The sequence below is a fragment of the Ambystoma mexicanum genome, chromosome 9, assembly GCF_040938575.1.
Source record: "Ambystoma mexicanum isolate Mex_15411 chromosome 9, UKY_AmexF1_1, whole genome shotgun sequence".
NCBI classification, from domain to species: domain Eukaryota; kingdom Metazoa; phylum Chordata; class Amphibia; order Caudata; family Ambystomatidae; genus Ambystoma; species Ambystoma mexicanum.
Window position 1 is genome coordinate 652,793,948 of NC_090931.1, and position 27,676 is coordinate 652,821,623.

Sequence of the window (27,676 nt, forward strand, 5' to 3'; positions counted from 1 at the left end):
AGGGTGGATAACACTAGATGCTGGAAAAGCTGAACAGCGGATCCATGGACTGAGCACACTGAACGAGTTATGAATAATCTCGAAACAGGTATATTACAAAGAGCACTGTAACCCCCCCCCCCCCCCCGACCCCCTCCCCCACTCGCGGGTTACAGTTTGATTCATGTTGACCGTACCACCACTCATCCTGGCAGGGGGGGACGCTATTATGTACAAAAGTACCCACAGTGCTCGGTGCACCCTTCCTATCCATTCCTTGAGGATAGAGTGCCTTCTTTCTCATATGACCATTTCCCCCTCAATCCACCCAGACCCTCTTGGTAGTATATAGACCTCCGGGCGCTGATGCTAATATTTGCACTGCTTTCCCTGAATTTATATCAGTATTTATGATAGATTATCCTAATCTTTGGGTTGCTGGCGACTTTAATCTGTCTCCTAACGCTTTTAATCCTAATCAGGTCTCGTCCTTCTTGGCATCTATGGACGATTTGGGGCTCCTGCAACTGATTAGTAAACCCACTCACCAATTGGGCAACACCCTTGACTTCATATGTGCTCCTGTTTCTTCTGTCAAAATGTCTTCGCTTTACCCTCTTCTTTGGTCAGACCATTTTCTTATTCAATTCGTTCTTCCTTACCTCCCCTTAAAGTTCTTAGTCCCTAAACCTACTTCCCTTAAACATGTTTGACGGACAACATCTCAATCTGAGCTTATTGCAACCCTGCATGAACGCCTCTCTTCTGTTAGCTCTCCTACTCTTATTACAATTGAAAATGCCTTTCTGGAAGTGGCCGATCTTATGTCCTGCTTAAATTGTACAAAAGCATCAAGCATAGGTCAGAACCCTGGTTCTCTGATTGACTCAAATTTAAAAAAGCTGGCTTGTAGACAAGCAGAAAGGAACTGGAGGCCATACTACTCCCCTATAGCTAAACTCGCCTTTTGCAACCTGCTGACTAATTATCATTAGGCTATTGTCCTGGCTAAAAAGACCTTTTTTGGAGCCAAGATTGAAGCAGCCATAACTAAACCTAAGGCTCTATTTGAATTGGTTAACTCCCTTTTTGCCCCTAATAAAATGGACTCTATCACTCCCTCTCAAGTCTTGTGTGATTCTCTCGCAACTTTTTTCTCTTCTAAAATCTAATGCATACGTGCAGATATTGCTAAAGCAGCTTTTGCTACTACTGCTTGCCGGAGCCCTCCTCAGCTCGCGGCCTCTACGGCATCAGGGTCATATTTTCCTGTGTTTTCTAACTCTGAGATACTCACAGCCATTCATGGCCTTAAATCTGCCTCATCAGCAGATGCCATCCCTCTTACACTGATGGAAGATACTGCGCCCGAGCTACTTCCCTATATTTCAGCCGCCATAAATAACTCATTCCAAACTGGTGTAATCCCTAGCTAACTTGAACATGCACTGGTGCTTCCTGTGCTAAAGAAACCCACTCTTGATCCTAAGGTAATGGCTAATTTTGGGCCTATCTCTCTGCTTCACTTTAATATGAAGTTGCTTGAGACTTTGGTCTCCCCTCTTCTCTCCTCTTTCCTGGAATCATCCGGATTCTTTGACCCCTTTCAGTCTGGCTTTTGCCCTGGTAGTCGACCAGGGTGGGAGCGGTAGTATTATTGGATTTATCTGCTGCGTTTGACACTGTAGACCACTCCACTTTTCTGGCCCGGCTGTCTGATGCAGGCATCTCGGGTCAGGTCCTCGACTGGTTCCAAGCTTTTCTGACTGATCGAACCCAATCCGTGTCTGACTCCTTTTTGCTCCCTTCTGGGACTGCTCTCCTGTAGCATCCCTCAGGGATCCGCACTCTCCCCTATCCTTTTTAACTTGTACATTCGCCCTCTTACTTCTACTGGCACATGAGTTCAGATATTACTCATATGCTGATGATACACAGATCTTGGTTCACCAGGGCTGATACTGCGTCTCGGCTACGAAAGCTGCCTGGAAGATCTTGGCGCCTGGATGCCGACAAATTGGCTGAAGCTCAATGGCTCTAAAATGGAGGTTCTGGTGGTGGGCACCTCTAGCCCCCATTCTTTTTGGACTTCTGAGCTCTGGCCTACTTCACTAGGCACGTGCCCTACACCAGCAACCTCAGTTAAAAATCTGGGTGTTCTGTTTTCATCTTGTCTCTCCATGGCACCCCAGGTGGCGTCTGTCTGTAAATCTCGGCACTTCAAACTACGGATTTTACATAAGGTGCTCCCCTTCATTCCAGCCAAACATCGGGCTCCTGTGGTGGCTGCCCTGGTTCTTTGCACCACAAATTACTGTAACTCTTTACCTGGGTCAGCCTAGCTACCTCACTAAGCGCCTTCAACTGCTTCAAAACTCTGCTGCTTGGGCGGCGATTCGCTCTCCTCCCCGTGCTCACATGACTCCGGTGCTCAAAGCAACTTCATTGACTCCCGATTGAGAAGCGCATCCTTTTAAAATCCTTGTGCCTGGTAAACCGCGCTTTTTACAATCAAGGAGCTGAATACATACAGGAAAAATGATCCCGTTATGTGCCATCCCAACCTTTTGCGCTCTGTCGGCTCTACTGATCGCTGTTCCGCGAGTTAGGCTGTCCCGGATTGGCGGTCGTACCTTCTCTGTAATGGCTGCCTTATCCTGGAACAGACTTCCCTTCGATCTCCGCGCCAGCACAAACCATCTGGTCTTCCTCTGCGACCTTAAGACCTATTTGTTCCAGTACTTTGCTGCTGCACCTTACTGCCTACCTTAGCGCCAAGATACCTCCGGGTGAATGTTGCGCTTTAGAAAATCATTTAACATAACATAACGTCCATTCACTGTGATGTATGTATGGGCTCTGGCCGCCCGCAGTATATTTTCCTTCACATTATATAAGATGTAAGTGCCACCAGGACGTCCCGTGGACTCAGACCTGGGCCAAACATTTTGGGCCCCCACTCTATGTATGCGGTCAGTTAGGCTATCATCTGGGCAGGTTTCCATTAGTAGGCTCCCGGAGCATTGTCGCGTTGTGCTCCTCAACTCGCCCGCTAGGGTAGCTTCACTTGTGCCTTTCACTCAGATATTTGATCTTCAAGAGCGATTCTCAAGATCCTTCACCTTCCAAGTTGTGTGTCGCCTTAGCCACCTGTTCCAGAAGTTTACTATTCTGTCTAACCTCTTCAGAGAAGTTCGAGAGACCTTGTCCCGTCCACTCTTGAGCCCAGGTTGTTGTTCTTGTGTCGCACTTCTTGCAGGGAGCAGCGCAGGTCCTCTTTAATCTTCATGAGCTGGTCTTGAAAGGAGTTTACCTTTCTTTCTTCCATGCCCTTCAGGCACTACATTAGGTGTTCTTAATTCAGGGCCATAGTGTGGGCGTCTTCTCCCTTGGAGGGGCTTCTGCGTCTGTGTGGAGCCCTTCCTCTTGGTGCTGGCCCCACCAGCGTTTTAGTTTACCCCCTTGAGGGCCAATGATCGATTTATTTTCAGCCGGCAGAATCTTGCTGCACGCTCCTGGTATTTGGCGAGATTTTGACGCCCCCCTCCCATTCCCCCATCACTCCTTCCTGCTCTTGTAATCTTTGTGCGCTCTTAAGAGTAGTCCTCAATATGTGGGCCCTTCGGCTGACACCCGGCGCTTTCAGGTGGGGGGGCTCTTCTCACACCCCTGTTGTGCTTTGCAGTCGTGTGGCATCCAGTGTTTCGTCTGCTCCTCTCCCCAGCTCAATACCCTATGTCTGCTCGAATGGGGGCAATTTGGACTCCCTGGCCTCTCTTCCGAGGTGGTGCTTCGGTACTTTAGTTTAGGCGGGCAGCACCTTCCTTATCCAAGTTCTTTGTCTTGCTGGGCATATGAGGAGGGTTGTGCCGTCCTTATACAACTGCTGCCTCGCCTGGGCCTGCATGCATTTTCACTAATAGGGCCCCACTCAGTAATGTCGCTCTGCCGTGCCCCTGGGCTGCCCAGATACGCAGAGGAGCGGCTCCTTCTTAACGTCTTGTGCTGCTGGGTGCCACAGGGGCCAGGACACCTCTGTGCTTCTGACTGCTGTTCCCCGGCCAGGTCCACAGATTTCCCCTGCCTCTCTGCCTCCCACTGCAGGGTGCTGCTCCGGGACCATACTTGCGGGGGACCTGGGGGATATCTGCTGGTCCGGGTTTTGCTAGGGGAATGCTCCGGCTCCTTCATTCCACCGCACACACCAGCGCCGCCGATGTCTGGGTGAGTGTCAGGTGCCCTGCTAAGGTCAATTGCTATTGCTGACCGGCTCAGTTTCCACTGCTGTGTCCCTCCTGATCTCATCCGACAGGGCTGGGTTGCCAGGCAGGCACTGGAGAGCACTTCCTTATTTCACCTTCCCTGGAGCTCACTCGCTGCAGTTGGGTGAGGATGTAGGTCCTTAAGACTGGCCCAAGGGCCTGCTGCAGTAGGCCTCGCTGGAGAGCGTGAGGGTGCAACCTCAAGAGTACGGCGGCCATCTTGGAATGCTAAGTTACTTTTTAGGTTCAAAGGATGGTTTGATTTCCCATGATGTTTTCTCTTTCAGTTTTTTAAGTTCGAGTTTGGGCGTGACAGGATTCTGCGGACAATATCTTCCAAAGACGGGGGGATATTGGGTAGGGGCGTCTCGGACAAAAGGGGGTAATACTGCGTCTCACTTGAGGGCATTCCTCTAACAGTCCCCAAGGGCCCCCTGGTACACCTGTAGGGTTTGGTTCCAAAGGTGATGGGAGTGCCATGGCCACCTGAACAAAGAATCCTCGGGGTCTATATATAAAACCACCCTCTGGTTTCTCACTGTCGTTTTCATAAGGAACCATAATAGCTCTAAGCAATTGCTCAGGGGATGCCTAGCTCGTGCAATGTTTCCCACAATCTGGACCTATGGACTGCATCAAATATGCTTTCCAGATCAACCAAAACAGCATACAAATGCTTTTTATTTCACAACAGCGTATTTTTGTTGAAGTTAAAGAAGTCTAAAGGATTGGTCAACTGTGCTCAAACCAGATTGGAAACCTGCCTGAAGAGAACTAATGATCCATTCGTGGCTTTACCAGTCGTCCAGGTAAAACTATTAGACTCTGGTGAAGCAACTACATCAAGCAGGTTGATTGGCCTATGTTATTGGGCATTTGTATGCCTCCTTTTTACCATTGGTATGATCACTCTCTGGGACCGTAGTCCTGCTCAGTGGAGAGAGTAGGGTAGTAAGTAGTGCGTGGGTGCACTCTGTAGGTGTGCAGCTAGGCTGAATTTTCATGGTGGGTAGCTGCATACTAGTGCTACGTGTGGTGCGGAGGTTGTGTGAGATCAGTAGTATGTCTGCAGCAGGCTTTTTTTAATTGGGTGTAGCTGCGTTCTGGCAGAGGTGGTGCTTGTATAGGAGATGGTGTGCTGCTAGGCCGGCTTTCCGTGGCGTAAAGCTGCATTCCAATGATTGTTGAGGTGTTCATGGTGGTGTATAATTGTGTGCAGCTAGGCTGAATTAATCACGTGGTATAGCTAAATTCTATAGTTGGTGCAGAGGAGAGAGTTTGCATATTATGTGTGAGTATCTGTGCGATTCGAGGAAGTCCTCTGTTCTAGATTACCTTGCAGTGTCTGCCGAGGTGACTATTGCTCCCTATTTTAGGGGTTTGGTGCTTTAGTTCTCCCGGAAAAATTCTCAGTCTAGTGTGGGTTTAATTGCGTTTACCAAGCTTGACCCAATCATTCCGGCTGACCAGTATCATCACTGTTGTGTTGCCAGATTCCAAACCTTTACTGGGCCAAGCGATTGCAGCTCTATGGTAATCCCTGTGTCTAATTGATTCTGCAATTTCTTATCGGTTAACATCTTCTCTATGGGCAGTTACATCCAGTTCTGTTCTGTCGGAATTATGAGTACATCCCAGATACGCAGACTGGTACTTGGTGAACCCAAAGTTCCAGCATCCAAACAAGGCTGTGTTTGGTGCTGTTCCTGTCTGACATTATTACGTGCAGCAGAGATTTGAGTGTTGCAGATTAAGTGTATGGTTTGGGTATTGATAACAGGCGACAGCACATTGTTGTCACTTGCGGAGCTTGTTATGCCAGATTCCTCACCTGATTTAAGAGTATAGTACCTTGACAGTGAAACGATGCCAGTCATTTCTAATGCTAGAGCAGAAGTGCTAGTGGGCCAATTATTTCAGGTCCTGTGTATTTGTTTATAGCAAGTGGTTGGGTGTTCCTGTACTAGTTTATGGGTTGAGTTGTGAGTTAGACTGCATCATTGTCCCGTGCAAGAGCTGAACGTGCTGGAGACCTCACATGATTGGTGACCATAGGGCATACCCGGTAGTGACAAGGAGCCGAACCAGTCATAGCATACAAACAGAAGTGCTACTAGGACCCGGGTTTGGAGTCCTGGGCATTAATTAAATTCCAGAGAAGTTTAGTGTAAATGCAATATACGTATTGACGCATGAGTGCAGCTAGGCATTCATTGCCTAACATGTAAGGGGCCAGCAGGTTCATAGCATCAAACTTATTTGTTACTGGCAACCAGGTTCTGTGTTCCGATCATTCTTACCTGCCCGTAATGATGGATTCCATCCAATTTCGTGGCGGTGGGTGGTTGGTCGGGAGAGCTGATTTCATGGGGCATCTGGGGCCAAATTGGTCCTGTTGTACCATTTTTTTAGGGCAAGAGCCAAGTTTTTAGTGCTTTCCAGAATGCCAGGTAGTCTTGGATGTGTTGATTGACCGCACTCAATAGGTCTACAACGTTCTTTAGAAGCGTTCTGTATGTGCTCTGGAAAATAATCTTAAAGTTAATGTTTCAAAAAACGAAAGTTTTAATTATTGAAGGCCCATCCAAGAAATCCTCCTTCCATTGGTCAATTGACAAAATCCTTCTTGAAGAAGTGGAAATGTATACATACCTGGGATTTCCGATATGCTCACCCTGCCCCGCAGATCTCTATGGCAACTTATTTAAAGTATTGAAGAAATGGTTTTTATTAAAACTTTTTATATGCAAGATGGGTGGGAACAATATTGAGGGTCTTATCTCTATCGCAAAAGCATACTCACAGGAATATTGTATAGACTCGCTTTCTATCCCTGTACATAGGCTGACTTGGATTGATAAATTGGAGGGCAAGATAATGTGATCCATCCTGGGAGCTCCCCACTCTTTAGCAAGTAAATAGATATTTTTGCTCAATTATTAAATAAGTTCAATCACAAACTTCAAAACAAATCTGTTCATATGGATAATTTCTGTATTTTTAAAACATGAGTGATAGACAATCAATAATAACATATTTTACATACTCAAATATATTTTGTTTTCAAGAAATATTACTTTGTTGTTGAGAAACCAAATAGTCTTGTTCACATATTCAATTCATATGTCACAATCTCTATTTCACATTAATACAATCCAATCATCTTGATAGTGTGCAATCCTTGTTCTCTGAGTTGATCGAGAGTGTGTGATGCCCTATCTGCAACTATGCGTTTCCGGTGTGTGTGGCCCGTCTTTGGGTTTGAGATATTGAATTTTCTTTCCTGTGTTCTATAAAACATAAACAGTATGTTCTCCATTACTACTCTGTTCATTACTCTTATTAAGTACTATCCTTTTGATGCCATGGCTAATGTTCACTAACCTTCAAATTGGTTTTCTGTTGTAGGCTGTCGCTCTAGACTGGTAAGACATGAGTTTATAGCTGTCAAGTAAGAAAGAGGGGGATAAAATAAAGTATGACTAACGTGTTCCACTGTTTATAAACGGTGGTGTGCAGAGGGACAAGGCGCTATTGAAAAAGTCGGATTTAAACAGAGTCTGACTCGGAAAAGACTGCGCTTGTGGTAAGTCTCCTGTAACAGAAATGACCTCCATTTAGAATCGCAGACTCCAGGTTGTGTGCAGGGGGACCCAGCGCTTTTTAACAGCGCCTTGTCCCTCTGCACACCACCGTTTATAAACCATTTCTTACTCGCTTATCACTAGCCAGTGATGAGTGTAGTTGCACCCTGATATTGACTTTAACATGTGCTATCCTTTTATTAATCCAGCATGTTTCAGGACTTTATGCCTTCTTATAGTCTCTCTTCCTACAATCTGGACATGTAGCGTCTGGGGTGTTCTCTGGGGGCGCCATGTTTTGAGATTCCTTATAAAAAGTGATTTTTCTCCAGAACGTTGAAAGGGGCTGTCACTTTTTGGAAGAAAGCTCTGCCACCCATAATACTTGGATGTACTTTTAGACTACGTCTGTCTCTGGCAAACAAAGAGAAATGCAACACCAGTCCCAATGAGCGACACAAAGAACTTTACATTTTTACATTTTTCTGGTTGGAAACTGTGGGGAGAATTCTCATTTCTGTGCTAATTCCCCTCAACCTTAAAAACTCCCAGCTCTTTTGCTGGATTTAGGACTTCTTAATTTTAACCCTGGAGTGAGAGACCTTTTTCTCACTCTCCCATGTGTTGCGACCTGATTTGAATTTTGTTTTTTACTGTTTTGGAGTCTGACAAACTCCATGGGCATCTACTTTTTGTATGGTGACACAATGCACCTTCCGTGCAGTGTCACACAGAAATCCTTTGAGATTTCTCACAAGGTTTAAAATCCTTTTTTCTTGTGCGAACTACCGTTCCCAAGAATAGTAAAGTGAAATTGACTTTACTTACCTTTCCCTTTTGTAGGTCCAGCACACACCATCTTATGTGGCGGGCTGCAGGGGTTAACTAGTAGCCCCTTATCCTGCTTTCTCATGTAACATGTTTTATGTTACCCTCACTACTTTAAATGGCTGGTGGCAGTGGTTTAATTTTTCCTACCGTGTGCTTTTCTACCGCAGGCTGAACCCTCGGCTGCAGTACAGCACCCATAGGTGACCATTTTTGTCAAAATGGCCCACCATTTTCTGTTTGTGAGGGCTTTCTTTGAACCCTTTGTCTTGCCTTTGGCGGGCTTCAGCCCTGAAGACTGCCTCTGCCTCTGGCTCTAGTGTGTCTGGAATGGCAGGATGTGAAGGAGGTTCCCGAAACGCCCCTGTCCTTTGTCTCTAGGAATGCCTGAATGCAACCAGTCCCAAATGGCTGGCTGTCCTGGGAGGACAGCCACCCTGCTGTGATTGACAGCCTAGGCTGTGCATGAATGAATTGGAGAAACCCGCTTAAATGGAGAAACCCGCTTAAAAGGAAAGGGTTTGGGACTATAGGCAGAATCGACCACTGGGAGAAACACCTGACGAAGAAACCGTGAACGAAGCTTGCAGCATCCTCCTGGACCTTTGAATTGCTTGGTGAAGCCCTGCTGCTTTGCTGAACTCTGAAGCTCCTCCCGAGCAACTTATCCCCTTGGGTTAGTGGGACCAACTAACCCCGAGACGAACTCCACTGAACCATCTTCCCCGACTGGCTATATTTCTTAGTTGCTGCAAGAACCGAATGCCAGGGGTTGAGTAATCCGTAGTCGAGTGAAATGCCTGAAACGTTAACCAATCCGGCTAGAAGCTCCAGGAGTCCCCTAAGGACCCTCTGGAAGCAGGATGACCAGATCCTGAGTCCCCTCACCAGAGTGCAGGACCCAGGGAGTGAAGGAAGCCCAACCGGTATCCGAGATCCGCAAGGGTGCTGTTTACTAAGCGCTGAAACCGTGAAGTGCAGCTGAATCGAAAAGAGCCCATAGCTGCCGACAACCTCCCAAGTACTGCTGCATGAGCCCTCCAGACGTTCTCCCCCTTGTCCCCATGACTAAGGCTCAGGAACACGGGGTCTGCAATGCTGTAGCAAGGCAGAAACTAGCGGGACCACTCTTCTTCAAATCAGAGGTACTGTTTAGGCTTGGGGTACTTACCTCATTGTCTTTTAGCTGTGCTTTTCTCAGTTGGGACTTGCAGTGGCTTATCTTTTTAGAGTTGATTCCAACTCACCTTTCACAGGCTCAACATCTTTTGACTCTACACGTGATTTTTTACAAATTCTCTAACTTTGTGCAAGACTTTGATTTAAGCAGATCCACAGATTGTGCTCCAATTGACTTCTGTCTGGCTCCCTGCAGATTCTTCTAGTCCATTGACTTTGATATTGTTTGTCCTTCATAGGTGGTAGCTTAGTGTATACTGTTGGTGCTGGGAAAGGCTTGTCTAGACTTCATTGGAAGAGTTAGTTGTCCTCAGATACTGAGAACCTATTTAACTGTTTTTCCTTCCCTTTCTGCAACCAAATGCCATTATTGTCCTTGTGATTGAAGTCGCCTCAGCGTTTAGGAAGTTAATGTTAATGTAACGCTCACCTGATTCCCGCAGAGGCGCCGGTCTTGACTGGGTGAATGCCGTATCTTCAAAGGTGATGTGTAACACACGCTTGGCTCTTTGGGCTGGACCTCTGTGCACTGTATGTCTGACTCGAAGAGTAAGATGTCTGCAGATAGAAAATATGGGATTAATGAACTGGGGTTATTGGGTGCCTCGCTCCTCTTCCCTTTCTCTTCTCCTGTAGAACCCCAAGGGTTAACACCCTCACCTTAGGTAAGTGACCGCCGAGCTCTCCATCTGCCTCGGGGCAGGGTGCCGTAACCAGTTTCTTCACTGGATAAGGGTGCAGGCCTCTTGACCTCAGAGGACTGCTGTCCGTCGTTAACTGCACGAACGGTAAGTTCTGGGCACTTCAAATGTCTTAAAAGTCTTTTGTAATGATATCTCTTGTTTTGCAGGCTTCTGGCGATGGCGGGCTGATGAGAGTTGAGGATCGAACCCGCGTGAGGAATAGAAGCGCCTGGAAGCACGTAAGTAAGCGCTTGTAGCCTGCTTCACGATGCGCACTAACTGTCCCTTTTATCTTGCAGGTACAAGTTCGGAGCTTTAGAGAAGCTGAAGGGTGCTGGAATACCCACTGGATTCGGCGTGGGAAGGAGTAATGGCACGTGAGTAATAAAGTTGCCCAATGTCTTTAAACGCACCTTCTTTTGTCTTTCAGATGCGGGATGCAGCGCCAAAGGCCTCGAGCGTGCGAAGAGCTGGTAAGCTTTTGTCTTTCAGATGCCGGAATGCAGTGTGAAGACCTCCGGAGCATGCGAAGAGTAGGTAAGCCTTTGTCTTTCAGATGCCGGAATGCAGCGCGAGGCGTTGGTGACAGCCGATGGACCAGGTAAGAGATGCGCTGCCACTGAAGACCGTAGTGCTAACCTGTTCTTTCTTTGTCTTTACAGGTGCTGCTGAAGACTGGATTCCAGGATGGGTAAGCCTTTGTTCCCTTAGTCCCAGGATCAGAAGACACGATGAGCGTTCTGCTGCAGAGAATGCAGAATAACGCAAAGCAAGATTCATCCATCGGGTGTGGTTTAAATAGCCTCCTGTAGTGCTTAGGTGTCTCCTTCCACAGCCACGCCTAGGTAAGAAAAGAGTTCCTGCTTTCCAGAAGAGTTCCAGTGTTCTGAACCTAGGGAGTGGCTCCTGCCCCACCCAACAGGAAAAGTAGTCCCAAACAAAAGAGGATCAGGGGTTCAACTGGCAGGTAAGTAAGCAGCATGGTCTGCTGCAGGGAAGTCCACCCAAGCATTATGAGCCCGGCGCTTCCAGCGCTGGGACTGGGCATCTTTATGAGCCTGGTGCCACTGGCGCCAGGACAGGGTCCAAAAGGTCCCAATTGGGACTTGCTGGCACTCGGAACCGGGGTTATGGGTCTGCTTCCAAGAGAGTCGGGCAAGTCCTGATCTTTTGGAAGCAGAGATCATGACAGTTAAAGGACATTTGTACCGTGCACTATCACCACCGAAGTGGGCGCTCTGGCGGCTCTGAAAAAAGGGGAGGAGAGGGGGTGGGTTAGTGGGAATAAGCTGGAAAAGTGCAAGAGAGCAGTGATTTGCTGTTGGCAGTCTCAGCCCGGTGGTTCCGTTGGCTGGGCTTGGGGTGTTTTACGGTCCATAGTCGTCGTGTGCTGTTCAAGTCTACGTGTGGTTTGTTTTGTTGTGAAGTTTGTGCAGATTGCTGCGTTTAAGGCTTGTTGCGTTTGGTTAGAGTTTGAGAGGTGTATGCAGAGGGATGGAATTGTTAGTTAGTTGGTTGGTTAGTTGGCATTGCTGTCCTTGCAATTATGGGATTCCATCTAGGTGCGGCACACGCTAACATTCACACTTCTGTCTAGATGTGACGCGAGCTAGGTTAAGAATTCCATCTAAGTGCTGCACATGCCAACATTCACATTTCCGTCCAGATGCGACGCAGGCTAATCTTGACCGTTCTCTATAGGTGTAGCACTAGTTAACATTGGGTAGTAGGTTAGTGCGTGATGCAGAGCAATATTTACAGTCCAGCCAAGGATGGATGTGCAAAACTATGGCAGTCTACGTGGTTCCATGTAGTAATGTCACCACAAGAATATGGCCATACAAAAATATGGCTGAAAAATGGTGGTTTTTTGTGGCGACATTTTTTTTTTTTTTGCCCCTATCGCCACATATATGGTCACCCAAATAATATCGCCACAACATTTTCGCAGCGATATTATTTACAGCGACCATATATGTGGCGATTATTAATACCTGATACCTACCGTCTACGTTATGGGGAGGTAGGTAGAGTGGCGAGGGCTTTCTGGAGTAGAGTAATTGCTCTACACCCCACCCATGCCACACTGACAGTTTTGCTGGTGTGTGTTAACTGCTGGCTTTACTGGCTTCCCCTGCGGACATCTGCTGACACATCTTGTAGCTTCCAATGCAGGAGCCGCCCTTTGCCGAGAGGACTGCCGGGCAGTGGGCTGCCCAAGACAGGCCCGGGATGAAAGTGTAGTTGGCCAATATGGCCAGTGGGAGGGCACGGGAGGCGGGAATAAGGGGAAGCAGGTTGGAAGCATCGCGGGGCTGCCTGGGGTGAAACTATTGCGCACAATGCTATGGAAATAAGGGCTGGGGCATCAGGGCAAAGTGCTTACCTGCAGGCCATGATGGTAAATGGCGCAAGAAGCACATGTAATGATTACACCTGTCTAAGGTGACATAGGCTAATCTTGACTTTTCTTTCTATAAGTTAGTTAACAATGGCACTAGTTAAAATTGGCTCTGCGGACCTACCAATGATATATAGTGCGCTATACAAATGGCAAATAGCTTAGCATAACACTGTTAGTGCGTAGTGCAGTGCAAAGTTTATAGTCCAGCCAAGAATGTGTTTCAGTTGGTGGTCACTAATCACTTTAGTATGCAGGTTGTAATACTATGGCAGTCAACATCATGGAGAGGCAGAGTGCCAGGGCTTTCTGGAGTAGAGCGATTGCTCTACCCCCCCCCCCCCCCCATGCCACACTTACAGTTTTGTTGGTGTCTGTTGGCTTTCTTTGCTTCCCCTGCGGACACATCTTGGGGCTGCCTGTTGGATCCGCCCTTTGCCTTTGGGCCCTTAGCCAAAGGGCTGCCGAGCAGAGCATTGCCCAGGCTTGGCTCAGAAAGGGAGGAGCTGGCCATTCAGGGCAGGGGGGAGGCACAGAGAGGCGGGATTAGGGGAGAGAAGGCTCTGGAGCCCGCGAGGGCTCCACAGGGCCTGCCACTGCCATGATGGTACTGAGGGAGTCTGGGGGGGGGGGGGGGGTGGGGAGTTCAAGAGTGCGCCCGCTCACCTGATGCCAAGCTGGAAAATGGCACAGGGAGCGGGCGTGCAGCGGCATCCACAGTGACCCAATGGATGGGAGCTGGCCAATCGGGGCGGGGGGGGGGGGTAGGGGGCACAGAGAGGCGGGATTAGGGGAGAGAAGGCTCCGGTGCGGCTCTGAAGCCTGCGAGGGCTCCACAGGGCCTGCCACCGCCATGATGGTCCTGAGGGGGACTGGGGGTCAAGAGTGCGCCCGCTCACCTGATGCCAAGCTGGAGTGTGTAAGAAGCATATCCAAAGATTATCCACTAACTTGTTGTGAGTCTGAAAAGTATTCATTGTTAAGCATTCTTTTAAAAAGGCAATTCATTTATTTAAAAATGTATGATAGATATTTCATTTGACAAGGTTCACATTTACCCCTCTTGAGATAGGCCTGGCTGCTGAGTCACTCTATCAACTTGTGTATTACAGACCTATACCAAAAGGTGGGTTTCCTAATACCAAGCAGATGAGTGTTGTGTAGTCACAGGTTAAACATCATTTCTTACCTAACAGAAACCAGTGCCATGTATGCAAGGTCTGGGAAATGTCTGTTATGGAATTCTATATGTGTGTCTAGCCTTGGGGTAAAAATGTCATGTTGTAAGCTATTAGCACGTGCAGACAACACTCCTTTATTTGCTATGGGTCAATCTCTAGCCATTGGCAAGTGCAAATATTGAGGCCTGGTCTGGCAGTTGATTACTGGACTCGAGGCATCCAATTAATGGTTTCACTCTATTTTGCAATATCCCCAAGTTGCGTTTCTGAAATACTTTTATATAAATACATATCCTTTGCCCATTGTGCTCCAAGGCGCCCCTCCTCTTCAATGTGTAAGTGTAAGCCTTTGTACGTCAATCCCAGAAAAGTTTGCATTGCTGTGACGGACCTAAAGGCCTGGCACGCTCCATCACTCTGCCTCCCTAAAGCCACTTCAAAGCAGTGCATTAAAACAGAAGAGGGAAAAGATGTTCATCTGGCGGAGAAGAGAAGGATATGGGGTTCTGCCACTTGTACAAGGGAGGTTAGTGACCTACTGGGGGGAGGGAGGGGTTTCCCCCAAATTCACATGGCTCAGTATGTCCAACTCTCCATGGTTGAACTGCTAGTGAGTGCACGTTTTGTTACCTGGTCCCGCAGATTAGAACACTGGTTTAGGTACCCCCAGTGCTCCGGATAAGATTTTGAAGTGGCATTATTGCACTCCCAATTGTTTTAAGTTGGGAGTACAATTATTTTTTAGGGAGTAAAAATGTATGTCCAATTTCCAATGGGAGTATTTTATAAGCAAGAAAACATGTTTGAACTGTAACCGGTAATCTTTTAGTAATAATAACTTTACTTCTTATTAATATACATTTAAAGATGTATGTTTACTTTTAATGATCAGTCAGTAATACGTTTTTTTCCTGTGCTACTACGTGCACTACTTGTCCAAACATTCTTGGAGCTGTGTGGGTGAAAGAAGGGGCACAAGGTCCTACGTGTTTATTTCCTATCTTTCTGTTGGGAATATTTTTACTCTCCATTTTTATTTTTTGAGAGTATTTGTCTAATTTTAGGCAGCAAAAGTGGCTGATACACCCCTTTTCTGTACCTCCTTTGGTAAGATGTTAGCTTTTGTGCTGAATAACTGTCCCCCAGTTACTGGGGGACAGTTATTCAGGTTGTTGATGTTTCAAAAGTCTCCATGCTGTGCAGAACTCTCCAGTTTTCTGTTTCACTGTTCCTTCTTTGTTTTTCAGGTACAAGCACCATGGCGGGGGTCTTTGCATACAGACCTGGGGGAGTCTTGCTTCCCCCCGGGACAGCACCCATCCCAGATTACATGTCAGAGGAGAAATTGCAGGATAAAGGTTGGTATTTGCTTCTGGTCTTACATGCAGCAAGTGCACGGTGCCACTATTCTTGTGGCTTGATTGTTTATGGTGCATATTGTTGCCATCCTTTTGAGAGGGAGACTGGTGATATTCAACTGCTGGCTTAAATATGTTTTTTGGATTTGGTAAACTTGACGATGTGTCTCCAAAATGAGTGCCGGTAGCCCCATCTATGGCTCTTTACTGATGAGGGGACTTTCCCGTGCAGGTATGTAGTGCTGTTCCAATTCTGTGCTACTACACTTCTCTCCTGATGCCAACTTGAAATGGGATAACTGTCTGTTTCTGGAAGCGCTTTAGCTACTTTGGATACATTTATGTTTATTGGTGCTCACATGGCAATGCATGTTTTGAACAATAATATTACATGGGGGCAAAAGACTGACAAGCAATCACATTTGTGGGTACAATACAAATTTAAGAAATATTGTGGCTAAAAGGGAAGCAGTCAGTGACCTTAAAACTAATCTGAATAAAGGAACAGGGGAAATTGAAGAAATTGAGATAACCAGGCCAGGGAGAAAGGAAGGAGGGAGGTGGTGGGGTGTCAGTAACCTGGGGATGGGAGGCGGGGAGAGTAGTGACAACCTGGAGTAGCGAGGTGTGTGGTTTAATCGTTGGGGCCAGCCAGGGTGACTTGTGTTACGGCATAGTGGTGAATGAGTTGGCACAACTTGGACCAGGCAGTAAGTGAAGAGGAACTTAAGGGAAGGAAAGTGCTGTCGCCATCCTGCCAGTGGAACTCGCAAGGTGAGGGCTAGTCTTTGATTTTTGTATTCATCGCACACAATTAATTGGCTTCCGGTAGTGTATGCATGGAATCCAATTCTTGGACAACTATCGCCTCTGTAATATTTATCTAATGGTATGCTTACAATTCAAATTCCGTTACAATGCTTCCGTTTGTCTACTAAAACATCTGCATCTCCTTGGCAGGCGCATGCGTGTATTTGCAGTGCCAAATTAAATGGTACATTTCACAACTGTGTTGAAATCGAAGCAGTTATAATGGCTTAATGGCTTGTACACAAGGTAGCAAATCCCAAATACATTACCAATGTTTGAATGGGGGTAATGTCCATTGTTGTATCACTGTGTCTCATGGAGCTAAAGTTGGGACTTGAAAAATTGCACCGAGAACAGCGGCAGCTGAAGGTGTCCATAGACTGGGCATTAAACATGAAGATTGTTGATCGATGAGGATCATGGAGAGGCAAAGTAAAGAGCTCCAGTTTGCAAGAAAATGTCTAGTCGGGCGGGGGGTGTGTTAACACATGGATCTATCTATTCTTTGCAGGGTATGGGCTGATGGCAGCTACAGGCTGAATTTGACAGGTGCTCCAAGTATTCTCCATTTTTGGGGATAACCAGACCCTACCATTGGAATCAGTTGATTCCCGATAGGAAGCAAGATGGCCCCTGTGGCCACTTGCTTTCTATCGCCTGTTACCTTAGTTTCCCGATGTCCCGGGAAGCCCTGACTCTGTCACTTCCCCCTGACTGGCTATTGGGTGGAAGTTCCATATATGGTAGTGTGGGTGGGTGGGAGGGGAGGGGGGGGGGGGGGGGGAAAGGTCCAGGCCGGACTGGCTGGAGCCTTCCCAATGACTATGTTGTGGGTACACCCGTGGGATGGGACCTGGGTGAACGGAGTGTATCACGAATACGCTTTTCATGTTTTGGTTTCTAGTATCTGCTGTGTCACACCATGACTGAGACAGCCCTGCCCGAAACTGGTATGAATGCAGTGTGAAGTGCTGAATGGCAGAGTGCTTGTCATGTTCCATGTTGCGAGTGTCTGGATGGAGAAGAATGGGCTGAATGCACTGTGAGCCTGATTGGATGCCTGACTGCATGAATGCCCTTCTGAATGTTTGGTTGCGTGAGTGTGACCCAGCAGAGTGAAGGAGACAGAACAGTATATCTTGGGGGCCTATTGCTGCTGGAACTTGTTCAGAAGCTGAAGTTTATACTTGATGCTTAACCTTGAAGCCCACTGGAGGAGGAAGAAGAAGAAGAAGAAGAAGAATTATTGCTGCTGTCATTTGCCAATCTGAAAGCTGCTGCGCCTTCAAGGAACTAATCCAAGGGAGTACCTGGCTATGAGACCACTCCCCGAACTACAAGGCACCATCGTGCAACAGCTGACCTTCACCGAATGGCCCTGGAAGTCGGTCCTCGAAAGGTTGCCAACCAGAGACTGGAAATGCCGCAGAATCGCGAAGCGAAGCACCCAGACATTGAAGTCCATCACCGTCCCGACCGCTGTCGCCGACCGGAGCCGCAGTGCTCCTTTGCTTAAGGACACTTTGAACGAAGGACCAAAGTTCTTCAGTAACTCTTTGCGGCAACAAACTATTGTCGGCGAGGTGCACAGCACGCCGCCTCTTTGCAGGATGTCCACGACGATCGTCGACGAGCACCGCAAGGACCGAAGATGCTACCCCGCTGCCGTTGTTCACCTTTTCTTCGTGGGATCTTGACGATCCGTTACTCCTGCCTTTTAAAGGGGGGTCACTCAAGAAGGATCCATCGACAACCCAACGTCAAACTCTTTTAAACCAGGTACCTTTGGGTGGCAGAACTTTTATAGAAGTAGATGAGACACTGTTAGACAATTTATGGACGGGGCTTGTGTTATATCTTTATTTACAGGTTGCCTAGATGAGGGGCGTGGGGGGGATCCTCACACCGAATTGTGTCTAGGTAAATGGGACACAGCATTCTGCCAATTGTCTAACCACCTGTTTTCCCCTTAAGACTGTTATTTTGCATTTATATAGCGCTGTATGTATCATTGGTATGATCTCAAAGCGCTGGTAGGTTGAACGCCCCTGGGCACCTTAGTTCGAGGAAAAAGGGGGGGGGGGGATAGGGTGTGTGGGTGCACTGGATATGTGTGCAGCTGGTGAGGCATTTGCATGATAGCTGCTTCTTAGCGGTAGGTGAGGTGTTTGGGAGGTCAGGAATGTGTGTTCATTCTGGAGGGTTGACACCCAGACTGATTTCGGCTGCATTGGGCCTGAGGAGACGCCTAGGCTAGCGGTGTGGTCAGCTAGCTGTGTTTAATTGGGATGTTGAGGAGTAAGAGGCAAGTGTTAGTATGAGAACAGATATACCAAATGTGTCGTAGTATCGCTGTGTTCTAGTTAAGTGGTGGTGTATAGGAGAGAGTACGTGTGGTAATGTGATGTGGGGGATTTTCATTGAGGCTGTTCCATCCTTTCCGTCCGTTCCATCCACTCCATCTATTCTGTTGTAGTTCATCTGCTCATGTACTCCATTTGTTCTACCTGCTCTGTTAGTTCTATCCACTCCATCCACTTTCTGAAACCTCAATCGACTCGATCCGTTCCAATCCACTCCATCCGACATCACTCGACTCGATCCGCTCCATCCACTATGGTTGATACCTTTTGCTAAATTGATTTGTATGCTATTTGAACTGTCTACAGTTTATGCATTTCAATGGAATCAGAGTGGTACCACATAGAAACTGTATATATTTACCATTTTAGATTAACTTGAGCACAAAGTGTGTTATTGTGATTATGTACGTACAAAAGCCTTATTTATATAAAGAACTGTGTTGCCACTAACCTAGTGTGTGGACAGTCCTTGTGTGGGTGCTTGGGGACAACACTGTACTTAAGAACCAGTCCGCATCACCTCTTGAGAACTAGGCCTTGATTGCTCGCCCACGTTTTACCAAATAGAGAATCTTAGCTGGGGTCATCTGTGCCTCTCCCCTGCCATATAGGGAGCAGGAGTACAGATACCCCTCCAGTCTTTACAGTGGGGGGCTGAGCAAGGAAGGTTGTGTTGGGTCTATGTAGCAAGGTGTCATTCAAATTATTATTTTTTAAACCTTTATTTATTGTACATAATCACCTGTGCCTTGACAGCATATGTTTAAACATGGCTTCCAAAAAGCAAAGCAAAGAAAAGGGTACATTGCTGGTTTATGGAAATGCTGTTCCCTGTCTTTGACAAACTCATAACAGGGGAACCAAACTTTAAGGATCTTCTGATAGGACCCGGCTGCCAGTGCACATACCTTCTCCATGGCCAAAACGCCCCACACCCTTACCCACCACCATGCAACCATCGTGCCAGCTTACATTTTCCAAGCTTGGGCTAGCGTAATTCGGGCAGCAGTCAATAATTGTGTGAGGGGTGTCACCATGGCTCCAGTAGCAGCATACAAGTCCTCTGCGATCGCACCAAACAAAATCGCCACCGGGGAAGCAGGCAACATCACCCCTGTTATGTCTTTTGATATGCCCCAGTATTTCTTTCCAAAAGAACTTGGCTTTGGGGCAAGTCCAACAAATATGTCCAAGGTCGCCTTTGGTGCCATACTTCCTCCAAGAAAGGGGTGGGAACTGTAAGTTCATTCTATGTATACGCTGTGGAGTAATACCACATTTAGCAGATTTGATATGATGATTCCTTAATGGTCATGCATTTAGAAACCTTTTTGAGCCCTTCTCCAAATCTGCCCCATTCTTCCTCTGAGATGGTAATGCCCAAGTCCCTATCCCATTGGTCCCATCTTTCGGTTGTGCCCTATCTAATAAGTGTTAGAGCCGCAAGAAACCCTTCTCCACCAATCCCTCTCACATAGTCTGCTCAATTCCCAGTTGTGTCCGCTTCTTTCACCAAACTCTGGGAGACCCAATGTCTTATCTGTATATATTTGAAGCGTTCATCTTGCCCCACGTGAAATAAGTCTTTCCAGTCTTCAAAAAGCAGCGGTTCCGAAGTGAATCAATCCTAGGGTAGCCGGCCCCCATTTCCCCAGAACGTGTTGCTCCACCCTGGGAGATAGCTTTGTTGTAACCCATTGGGCTATAAGGCCCAAGATCCGGGAACGTTTGCAGCCACATTAGTGGTTAATCCCAATATTGCACAGTTTTTTTGGTAGCCTCTAATTATGGGCCTCCCACTCCCCAAACTTGGTTTCTAATAAATGGCAACATGCCCAGTGGGATGGTTTTGGCCCCTTGTTCAATTTTCCTTCAGCCCTTCTCCAATTCTCTTCCAGACCAGTGCAGCATTGGTGTTAACTGGGCTGTGAGCACATATAACTTCACCTTGGGCATTAGCACCCCCCCTCCCCATCAGTGGGATCCTAAATAGAACTGCCCTAGGGACCCTTGCCTTTTCTTGTGCTAGATGAAATCAAGAATTGCTGCTTGCAACGTTAACACCTGGGCTGGGATTCCGATAGGAAGAGCGCTCACTGTGTAGAGCACGTGTGTCAATATTGTCCTCTTTACTGCCACTATTCGAGTGAACGACGACAACTCTTGTGCATCCCATCTATTAAAGTCTTCCATCAGCCTTTTCCACAGGGGAGGTATGTTCACTATGTACAGCCATTTATGTTCTCTTGTTATAGTAATGCCAATATAATCTAGTCCTGTGTTTTCCAGGTCAACAGGAATCTGGTACTGAGTTCTATTTGTCCTCTTGTCATCAGTTATATTAAGGTCCTTTTAGACTTGGTGTAATTAATAGTGAACCCGCAACCGCGTCCTCACTCTCGGCATTGTCTGTTTGTATCTCTCATAAATAGCATGACATCATCCGCATATAGCAATCTTATGCTTCCCATCTTTGCAGTCAACTTCCAAGATCTCACTGTGCAGTCTAATTAAGGCTGCCTACTGTCCATAGCTGTAGCATAAATAAGGGAGATGGCGGGCATCCCTGATGTGTGCCCCGTCTAATCTCTACCCATGCTGTAAGTCGCCCATTGATCAATAACTTTGAGGGAATTTGGAAATTGGTTAGCACTATTCGTACAAATTCCAGGCCGCAGCCAAACAAAGCCAGTGTATGCATGAGAAAACCCCAGTACAGACTATCTAAAGCTCGCCTCGCATCTAGGGCTGCTATGGAAAATGGCTGTCCCGTTCTGGTCCCCAAAACTATGACCTCAATAGCGCGCCTTATGTTGTCCTGTGTGTGCCTTCCAAGAATGAACCCGGACTGATCCCTGTAAATTGTCAGTAAAACTTCTGCCAGTTTCCCGGCCAGCACCCTAGCATAGATTTTAGCATAGCCATTGAGCAATGAGATGGGGCGATAGCAAGAGCAATCTGTCTGGTTCTTCACTGGCTTTAGGATCCGATGTGGTGGATAGACCCATGTCCTCTGTAATCGCCCCGCTTTCCCCGATTCTTTTAAAAAGCAGCATCAGCAGCTGTATTAACTGGCCCTTGAAAGCTTTTTTAGTAACCATTCTGAAACCATCTGGGCCAGGCGCTTTATTGGTCAGCAAGGAGCTTATCCCATTGCCTACCTCTTCCTCCGTGATGGGCTATCCTCGTCAGAAATATGTGGTTACTTCACCCCCTCCAATATATGCAATTTGGAGGGGCCGATCCATTTCCTTTCTTTTCATTAATCCCACATGGAATGATTCCATTATCGCTTGCTTGTCGTCCTGAGCGTGTTGCGTCCCTTAACTGCGTGATCTAGTTGTGTCCCTTGTTTTCTTAGTTTAGCCACTAACAAGCAGTTGGCCTTAACCCCTTTTACATAGTAAGTGTGTTTTGTATGCAGCAATTAATGTGCCGATCGGTCTGCAATATGTGTCTCTAATTGCGCTCTTATTTTCCATAGGGTTCGTAATGTTTTCAGTGATTGCCTCACCTTGTGTTGGGATTCTGATTCCTTCAGCTCCCTTTCCAATTGTCTGTCGAAGTTCTCTCTCCCTATGGTAGGTTGTTTGGGATATAAACTCCCCCTGGAATACCGCCTTGCCCGCATACCACACCACTCGCCAGTCCACCTCCCCTGTGTCACTCTTCCGAAAGTAATCATGGGTAACTTTCTCCATATGGGACTGCACTGTCACAGACGTAAGAACCAGTATGTTCAACCTCCACTGTTTACGATGCCCTTCCTGGGGTCTAGTCCTTTCAATTAGAAGGATCAACTGGGCGTGGTTAGAAAGATAGTGCACCCCTATCTCTATTGCAGTGATTTGGGGAATTAACGTTGCTGAGACAGTACTATATCTATTCTCTGAAGCACATAGAGGTTTCTTGAGAAGTGTGCATAGTCTCTTTCAGAGTCATGAAAGAACTGCTAAGCTTCTATTAAGTCAAAATCTTTAAAGAATGTCCCCAGGGCGTGCCGGAATCGGTCACTGTTTGGGGGCCGGTGCTAATGTTTGATCCACCGTGAGATCCATAATACAATTGAAGTCACCATCCACCACTACTTGTCTCCCGCACCAACTCCCTATTTTCTGGAGTTCCCTGGCCAAGGAGTGTCCCTGTTGCTCATTTGGGGTGTAGACTGTCACTAACGTGAAAAGCTAGTCCCTCAGGATTCCTTTGAACCCTAGATACCTCCCTTCTGGGTCCCTAAGCAGAAACTGCTTCCTAAAACCCAAGTGCCGCTCGATAGTATCCACCCCTGTAGTCTTTCACCAGCTGGACGCAAAGTATTTTTTAGGGAAAGCCTTATGCATCATATGTGCTTCATCCCCCGGGAGCAAGTCTGTTCCTTGAAGGAAAATCACTGTGGCCTTAAGCTCAATTAGGCGCTGTAATATCCATCTGCACTTTACCTGAAAATTCAAACCCTCGACATTCACGGTCACCATGCTTGGTCAACCATTTCCCAGGGTCAACCAGCCAATCCCCAAAGAAGATCTGTGCCTTACAACTAATCCAAACATCCTGTCCCAAGCCGCCCCTGCCACTGCCCGCCCCCCACCCACTGATTCTCCTCCCTAAAAAAGAACACTGTTGTAGTCTCTGCCAGGCTGTATACCTCATCCTGACCTTGTGGGGCCCTAATCTTTAGCCCGGTCATCCCCAGTCACTATAACCCCACCCCCAACCCCAGCAACCGAGCATAACTCCTTTCAGCCAGCTTGGTTACTTTTCAGGTGACTCGTTTCCCTTGCCTTCTCCTCTACAAAGAACAAACCCATCATGCAACTTCTGTTATTCAAGAACCTCTTCCCCCTTCCTTTAGGCTAAGGATGCACCTGTCGCCATCCTTCTTTCTTAGCCATGCGCTGCGGCTGTTTCCTGATGACATCTCAGAAAACAGGCATCATTCTGCTACATCAAGTCTGTAATTTCTTTCTCCCTTGTTATGTGATATGACTTGCCTTGGTATTCAAATCTGAGGCCGCATGGGAAGGCCCATCTATAGCGAGTTCCCTTATCTTGAAGCCAGCTGTGAACATTCTTGGACGCTTCCATCTCATTAGGGTCACCAGGGCCACGCACTGGAACAGTGTCGCAGAATTTTACTGGTTCTTGCTTCCGTGCTGCTCTCGTGAACCTTTTTTTTTCTGAAAGAAGTGCACACTTGTAAGTACATCTTGAGTCCAATTTCTTCTTTTGCTGGGAGGAAGTGTAGACTCTGGTTTCGGTCTACCACAATGGATTTGCCCGCAGGGTCGTACAGTAGTTGTTGGAATAAGGCCAGCACGTAGTCCGATACAGGTATTGCTGAATGTTGTTTTTTCTGGACCTGTTCTCGAAGTCCTCACGTTATTAATGAGCCACTTAATTTGCTGCTCAAGAGAATCCATCCGTTATGACAATTCATCCTTGTCATTGCCCTGTTCACAAAGTAGTCTCGGTTTCTTTAACCTTTTTAAAAATGTTAGCATTTCCTACTACCATCTGCTTATTCAGAGCCGTAATGGATTTGGTTAAATTGACTATGCAGACTTATAACTTTTTTAATTTTGGCCAGCTTTTCTTGAAGGTCTGAATGTCTCGTAGGAGGGTCCTCTAACTTCAAGTGCATATTCGTATTTTCGGCCTAGTGAATTTGCACATTGCTTTGATGTCCCCGCCGTTGGGGGCCTTTGTTTGCTTGGCTGTTTGACCATCCTCCCTTCTTCCACGATTCGCACTCAACGAAGGTCCTAAATTGCAGGGGCTTCGCCACCACTCAAAACCTCCAAGGGATGCTGTCACAGGTCAGGAGGATTTGAAGTACTGTACAGGTGATCAGGTGTCGCACACCCTTTCCCATGGACACCGATCTCCACCTCCACTGCACCCTCACGACTGGCTTCCCTTTCAGAAGTATTAACTGCACAGTAATCCTGTTAATGAGGGCAGAGGGTTCCTTCAATTTCTGTGGGACACTGCCAGAGTTCTGGCCCTAAAAGCAAGTAACTTTCTGGAGCAGGTGTCAGTTCCCCCCGCAACAACACACAGTAGCGCGCGCACTCCTGCCTCCTGTTCCAGCATGCCATATGCAGAGCGCCATAGGTACCGGAGGGAGCCAGAGTGTCGCCTTGGTCATTTGCGTCTCTCCTAGGAAGGGGCCACCTTGCGGGGATCCTCCAGCGGCAAATCTGTGCATGTTTTCCCTGCCCCCCCAGCTGTTGCCACCACTCAGACCATTCCTTGGGTCTGCCGCCTCCTTGCAGCACATTGGTGATATCGCCGCTGGAGTCAAGCCTCTCTCGGCTCACTCACCAACCTATCTGGTCTGTGAGCACCACAACCCTGAACACGGCGGCGATCCACTTCAGGCTGTTGGGGGAGGAACACTCGGCTCCCACAATATGGAAGGTGCGCCCGCGATCTTGTAATTGCACCCAGGGCATTTCAGTCATTTATTTCATGATCCCGTGGGCCAAGTCAGACCAAACTCGGGGATATCACTCCCATGGGGTTCTGAACGAGGCTACATGTGTCTCTGACCACGGCTGGCCACGCCCCTGGAACATTATTTAAAGGTGGGGAGGATGGAGTAAACCTGAGCAGTAGTCCAGTTTGCTGATCGTGAGGGTAAAGATCTGTTTTAATTGTGGCAGCATTGAACTGCCAGATGTAACAGCAAGATTGTGAGTCTTGGGTGCTGGTGTGATGACATGAGGTGAGGTGTGACGGACATGGAGTGGGGGTTAGCAACAAGCGGCATGCTGCCATCCAGTGTCAGGCAGCTAGTAATAGATTGAGAGATAGCTGGGGTGCAAACGTGGAAGGAGAGGATAGCAAAAGGGTGGTAGTAAAAACCAAAGGTGGAGATAAGTTTGCCTTTGAGGGGCCAAAGGTTGCGAGAGGACGGATCCTTGAAGGTGGTCTTTAGAGTTCCACGAGAAGGAAGAGGCGTGGTGGACAACTAAGAGACTGCTCAGCAAAGTATGTGTGTTTTGAAGCTAAGTGTGGAGTGTTTTGGAGGAGAAATGATGGTTCGTTTTGTTGAAGAGATATCCATTTGGGGAGATGAGCGTGTGACTAGAGGTTAGGAAGTTTGAAACGTGGGAGAAAACAGTTACCGTAGAGTGATTACTCTGGCAGTCACATTTAAAGCGACTCAGAAGGACTGAACCGCGATTTAGTTGTCACTATAGTTAGACAGCTCTCTTGGTTTTTGGAATGGCAGAGCAAGTGAGACGAGTCTGTAAAAAGAGGCATTGTTGGGTTCAGCAGTGTGATTTTCTTTCAGTATGGGAATGATTGTGGCAGGCAGTGAAGATGTCTGTTGAGAGGAAGAGATTGAAGAGGGAGGAGAGGCAAGAGCAAGTGGCAAGTGCACGTTCTATAATGGGGTGATTGGTAGCACAAAATGGGTTGGCTGAGTGAAGGATGGGTATGAATTTGTGGGGGGGTGAAGAAGTAGGACAAAGTAGAGGGTGTGAGAGTTGACAAGAGGACAGTCTCTTCGTGGTTAAGGAGGCGTAGAAAGAGTCGAGTTATTAAAGAGGGGAAGATATGGGGGGGCAGGTTTTTTGTTTTTGTGTTTAGGGCGGTGGGGAGATAGCATGTCCTAGGCCATGGATTTTCTTTTTGGGAGTGCGGGGGGTGAGTGGAGGGATGATAGAAGTTTAGTTAGAGGATTTGGTGGAGTCAAAAACAGTAATAAGAACAAGGAGACAGTCTTTTTAGATATTAAGATTATTAGGAAAGCAATATCTGCTACCAGTGTAGGTGAAGGCATGTTTCTACCCTAAGTTGTTGAATGGCTGGTGTTAACTTTTCTTAATTTTTGCATCGCTTACTACTTTTTACTGGCCAGATTGTCTTGGTTTGAAGTCTCCCTTACATTGCAACACCTTTCTTAAGGTATATGGTATTAAGTTGCCTTAGGGCACCTCATTTTTGCCATACGAGGATTATACGATCTGCTCTGCGACAGAGGGATAGACATCCTGTTTGTAACAGAAACATGGCTAGACGACAACCACAAGATCACCCTCAACAACTGCCTGCCTGACCACTTCAAATTCGTCCAAGCAAATGGAAAAGCCAAAAGAGGAAGGGGGCTGGCAATCATTCACAAGGAACACCAGGATATCAACTTGGAAGAACCACTAAACATCGATAAATGCGACTCCCTAATCATATGCCTAGTAGTAAGCCCCAAAACAAACCTGAAATTCAAACTAATATATAGACCACCAACCTACGATGCAACCTTCGTAGACGTCTTCACAGAAGCAATCACCGTCCTAGCCATCAAACACAATCACCCTCGGAGTTTTCAACATCTGGTTTGAAGAAACCATGACCGTACAAAAATAGCTAACCAGCCAACTTGAAGCAAAGAATCTGCAACAACTAGTCAAAGGAGCAACCCACTCGGCAGGGCACACACTTGACGCAGTCTTTGCGAACAAACTACTCCTCACCACGGCACCCCCAATTCAAATTCCCTGGAGCGACCATCTCATCATCCCCTTCGTAATCAAAATGACCACCCCAACAGTCAGTCAACTGGACAAAACACAGAACACCATGAAAAGAAATTGGATAACCATCAAAAACTCCAACTTAATTGAACTCCTGGAGCTTAGCAAACCACACCAAACATTCATGGAAGAAGATGACCTGGACACAAAGTAGCCCTGCTGCATTCCTGGATTACAACCACTATAGACAACATCGCCAAAGAAAAACCCTTCACTCCTTCTCATAAACGGGCAAGGGCAAAATGGTTCACCCCACTACTTAGCGCCATGAAAAGGAAAAACCGAAGACTGGAACTTGATTGGAGACAACAAAACGACGATGCGTTAAAAATGAAATTCCTCCAGCACAACCGCGAATACAAAAAGCAAAGAGGAAACGCCACGACATCCGAATCTTCGAAGCACCAAACACCCAAAAAGAACTATTCCAAATCATAAACAAAATAAAAAACCCTCTGGGATGTAACACACCAACTCTGTCCACGAAACTATGCAATGACCTTGC

At 47.1% G+C, this 27,676-nt stretch overlaps 1 protein-coding gene across 1 annotated transcript in view; it reads left to right on the forward strand.

Moving 5' to 3' along the window:
• The window catches only part of PRPF8 (pre-mRNA processing factor 8), a 497,675-nt gene that overhangs the window by 21,164 nt on the left and 448,835 nt on the right, over positions 1-27,676 (forward strand). The window contains exon 2 of the mRNA XM_069615406.1: positions 15,345-15,455. Coding sequence (XP_069471507.1) covers positions 15,356-15,455 — 100 coding nt within the window. The 5' untranslated portion in view covers positions 15,345-15,355. The remainder of the gene's footprint in view (positions 1-15,344; positions 15,456-27,676) is intronic.